At 50.8% G+C, this 3,175-nt stretch overlaps 1 protein-coding gene across 1 annotated transcript in view; it reads left to right on the top strand.

The window, feature by feature from the left end:
- LOC104471884 (CUB and sushi domain-containing protein 1-like) overlaps nucleotides 1-1,877 on the top strand; it is a gene marked incomplete at its 5' end in the record, with an annotated part of 92,208 nt that extends 90,331 nt beyond the window's left edge. The window contains 4 exon segments of the mRNA XM_010087381.1: nucleotides 239-326; nucleotides 1,062-1,115; nucleotides 1,118-1,196; nucleotides 1,718-1,877. Of these exon segments, the coding sequence (XP_010085683.1) occupies nucleotides 239-326; nucleotides 1,062-1,115; nucleotides 1,118-1,196; nucleotides 1,718-1,877 (381 nt within the window).
- Between the last annotated feature and the right edge of the window lie 1,298 nt (nucleotides 1,878-3,175).

The raw sequence follows: 3,175 nt of genomic DNA, 5'->3' as shown, positions 1-3,175 counted from the left end.
GAACCAGTGACATGTACCGTAATTTATTGCAAACAAGATTTTTTTTTTTTCCTTCCTTTGAGATGTGAGAGTCAAGTTACTGGGCAGTCAGACTTCTTAAAAAATGCCCCAGTTTTCTGGGGGATTGAATCAAATTAATGCTCTGCATGAACTTCAAAGAGACTGTGACAGGGTGGGTGGTAAAATCCCAGGGAAGCGTTGAGCAGATCTGTTGATCTCCGCTCGCCTGTCGTTGCAGGTCTCATCGGAGTCGTCAAGCGGCACGTTTGTGTACCAGGGCTTCGTGCGTGGCAAAGGCTTCGGGCAGTTTGGCCTTCAGAGGCTCGGTAAGTTCTCCCGATGACTGCCTTTTCCCTGATTGCTAAGAGCTGGATCTGGGTGCTAGGGGAGGTTTTCAAACAGGGAACGTTTCTCCTGTCCCTGACTTTAGTTTTCAGCCCAGATCTTTATAGCTGGTTGTGAACCATCAGGTTCAAACGAACAACATAACAACAAAATTTTTAATTTGGGAACAAAGAGTTTGGAGGCACGAAGGGCACCTGCATGTTGCCAGATCTCTGAGCTGAACACCCGAGTCCCATTGCTGTCACAAGAAGTGTCTCCATCTCACTTTCAGAAGTCACAGAGGCACTTTAGAGCTTGGATAACCCAAGGTCTAAGCTCCTAAATCTCCCTTAAAATGTGGCTTGAGCTCTTCGATCTCGTAGGATTTTTGGAATCTGACCCTGGAGCCTTGTCACCTTTGTGGAGAATTAGATGCTCGTTATTGCAGCCTTTGAAAGTCTTCCTTAAAGCCTGACTTTAAGCATCTGAATTTGACCATTTTAGTAAGATAAATCTATTTACATCTCTCTTTAATTGCAGTTCTAAATAAATGATGGGTGTCTAAGCTGGGCTAGATCTCCAAACCATTCTTCACGCAGCTCAGAACCTTTTAATTACCTTTAACAACAACACGTGTAACCGTCTCGTTCCGTTGTTGCAGATGTAACCCGTAACTCGAGCAAACCCCGTTTCCCACTGCGGTGTGTTGAAATGTCTTTACTGCTGCTGTGTTTCAGACATCAGCATGATGGAAAATGATCCAGAATCAATAGGCCACCATTTTGCATCCAACATTCTGTGGCAGCTGCCATTCTTGTGCCTTTCATCGCCCTGATTATTGCAGGGTTTGTGCTTTATCTCTACAAACACAGGTGGGTTTCTGCAGTGGTGCCAGCAGGTGAAATGAAATCAGGGGGCTGACAGAAATATTTGTGAGCTTGACTTAAAAGCCCTCCCCCTAGCCCTGGGTTTCTCATTTAATTCAGAAGATGACAAAATAATGGAGCAAGCATGCGTGGAGGGGCGAGGGTGGCAGGAGGAGGGAGCGGTGAGGGCTTTGATGGCCATTAAGAAGATTTGTGGCAATGTTAAGTAGGATAAGACAAGGTAAATTTCATACTCCAGCGTTCATGCTGGCTTTGCATATGTTGTAGATTAGTTGCTTCTCCTGATCGATGCATTGCTGGGGAGATGTTGCTGCACCGCAAAGCATCGTGCAGCCGGCCGCTCCGCGGGGGGAGCATGTGTAATGTATAGGAAGATTTTTCTGTAGATCCCTTCTGCTTTTATCCCCGGGTGTTTACTCTCATCAAAAGCAGCTTTTTTTCTTTCCACTGACTTCTTGTCAGGGTTAGCTGTGACCTCTCTGGATTTTCTCTCTGCCATCCCGCAGGAGAAGACCAAAGGTCCCGTTCAACGGCTACGCGGGCCACGAAAACACCAACGTCCGAGCAACGTTTGAAAATCCGATGTACGACCGAAACCTGCAGCCCACAGACATCATGGCCAACGAGACGGAGTTCACAGTCAGCACTGTGTGCACGGCTGTATAGCACCCGTCCCCTGCGGTGAGTGGGACCCTGCCACCGCTGCCCTCGTGTTGGTCACCTCCAAACGCTGGCTGGAGCCATGGTTCAAGGGAGCAGCCAGAGCACGGTTCACATTGCTCAGATCATCTCTGCCCAGGGCAAAACCCCAAGCAGCATCCCCCTCCTGGGTCTCAGGTGGTCACTGCTGGCTGGGGCACCACCTCCTGGGGACCAGTGGCAAAGCAAATCCAAACAGCCCCGTGGTGGGGACAGTGACCAGGTGAAGGGAAAAACCGTAGGATGAGTCTCTAAGAGAGGTCGTTCGCTGTGTGACTCCAGACAGTCATCGGAGGAGGGTAATGCGAGAGGTTTTACTGCCCAGACATAGAGGAATAACTCAATGTCATAAACAGAAGTGCCCTGGGGACCCAAAGGGTGCTTCTAGACTGGACCGTTCTTGGTTTGAGATCAGGAAGCTGTTGCAGGCTTTCTCAGCATTGCTCTGGGTAATACCAAGCTGTTTTCTTCTCTCTCCCCCTTCCTCTCCCATTGTCCCAGGTTCCTGCAGGGTCGGTGTCTGGTGGATGGTTGTGTCTCACCTCACTAGTCTCCATCCATTCCCTCCCCATCTCCCTCCTCCCAACCTTGCTGAGGCTGTGGAGAAGCTGCTACATCTCCTCGGACTTTGCGTTCGCTCCCGCGAGACTGCTGGGCTGTCCTCCGTCGTCCTCAGCCCCCTCCCCATCCATCCCGCCGCGGGTGCTGAAGCCAACCAAAGGTCTGCTCCTGCTCGGCTCCTCTGCCCACCCGCCGGGGGTCTCAGCCCGACGTCAAGACCTGGGAAAGTGGGGGACCTGGGTGTCGAGGTGATGGGAAGGCTTTACCCCCTGCTCTTGGTTTGTGTTCCTGGAGGGAGCAGTGGGGGGGGGGGTGGGGTCCCGCCGATGCCCCTCTGCTTTTGGGAAGAGCCTGGGCAGCAACGAGGCGAAAGCGGGCACCAGGTGCTGACTGGGGTTAATGGGAAGTACTGGTGTGGGGCAGGATGAGGACATGCTTTGTCTTTATTTGGTTTTGTGGGTTATTTCTTTGGTTTATTCCTAACCCAGGAAGAGTTTTCAAGTGGGATGTTTTCAATGAGAAAAGCAAAGCTTTGCAAGCTTTTCTCCTCTTCCCCATATTTAAATTTCTCTTGGGTGTTCTTACTTGGGTTTCTTCTGCCCCGTGTTCATTTCAGGCAGCTCTCGGCGCTGGTAAGGAAACATCCCCCCTTCTCTGGCCCTCTCCCAGCAGCTGCTGGTTTTCGCTGTATCCAGACACCCTGA

Source organism: Pterocles gutturalis, unplaced genomic scaffold, assembly GCF_000699245.1.
Source record: "Pterocles gutturalis isolate BGI_N339 unplaced genomic scaffold, ASM69924v1 scaffold8786, whole genome shotgun sequence".
Taxonomy (NCBI): domain Eukaryota; kingdom Metazoa; phylum Chordata; class Aves; order Pterocliformes; family Pteroclidae; genus Pterocles; species Pterocles gutturalis.
Note: the sequence above shows the minus strand (reverse complement) of the source record. Positions and strands in the feature narration are given on the sequence as shown.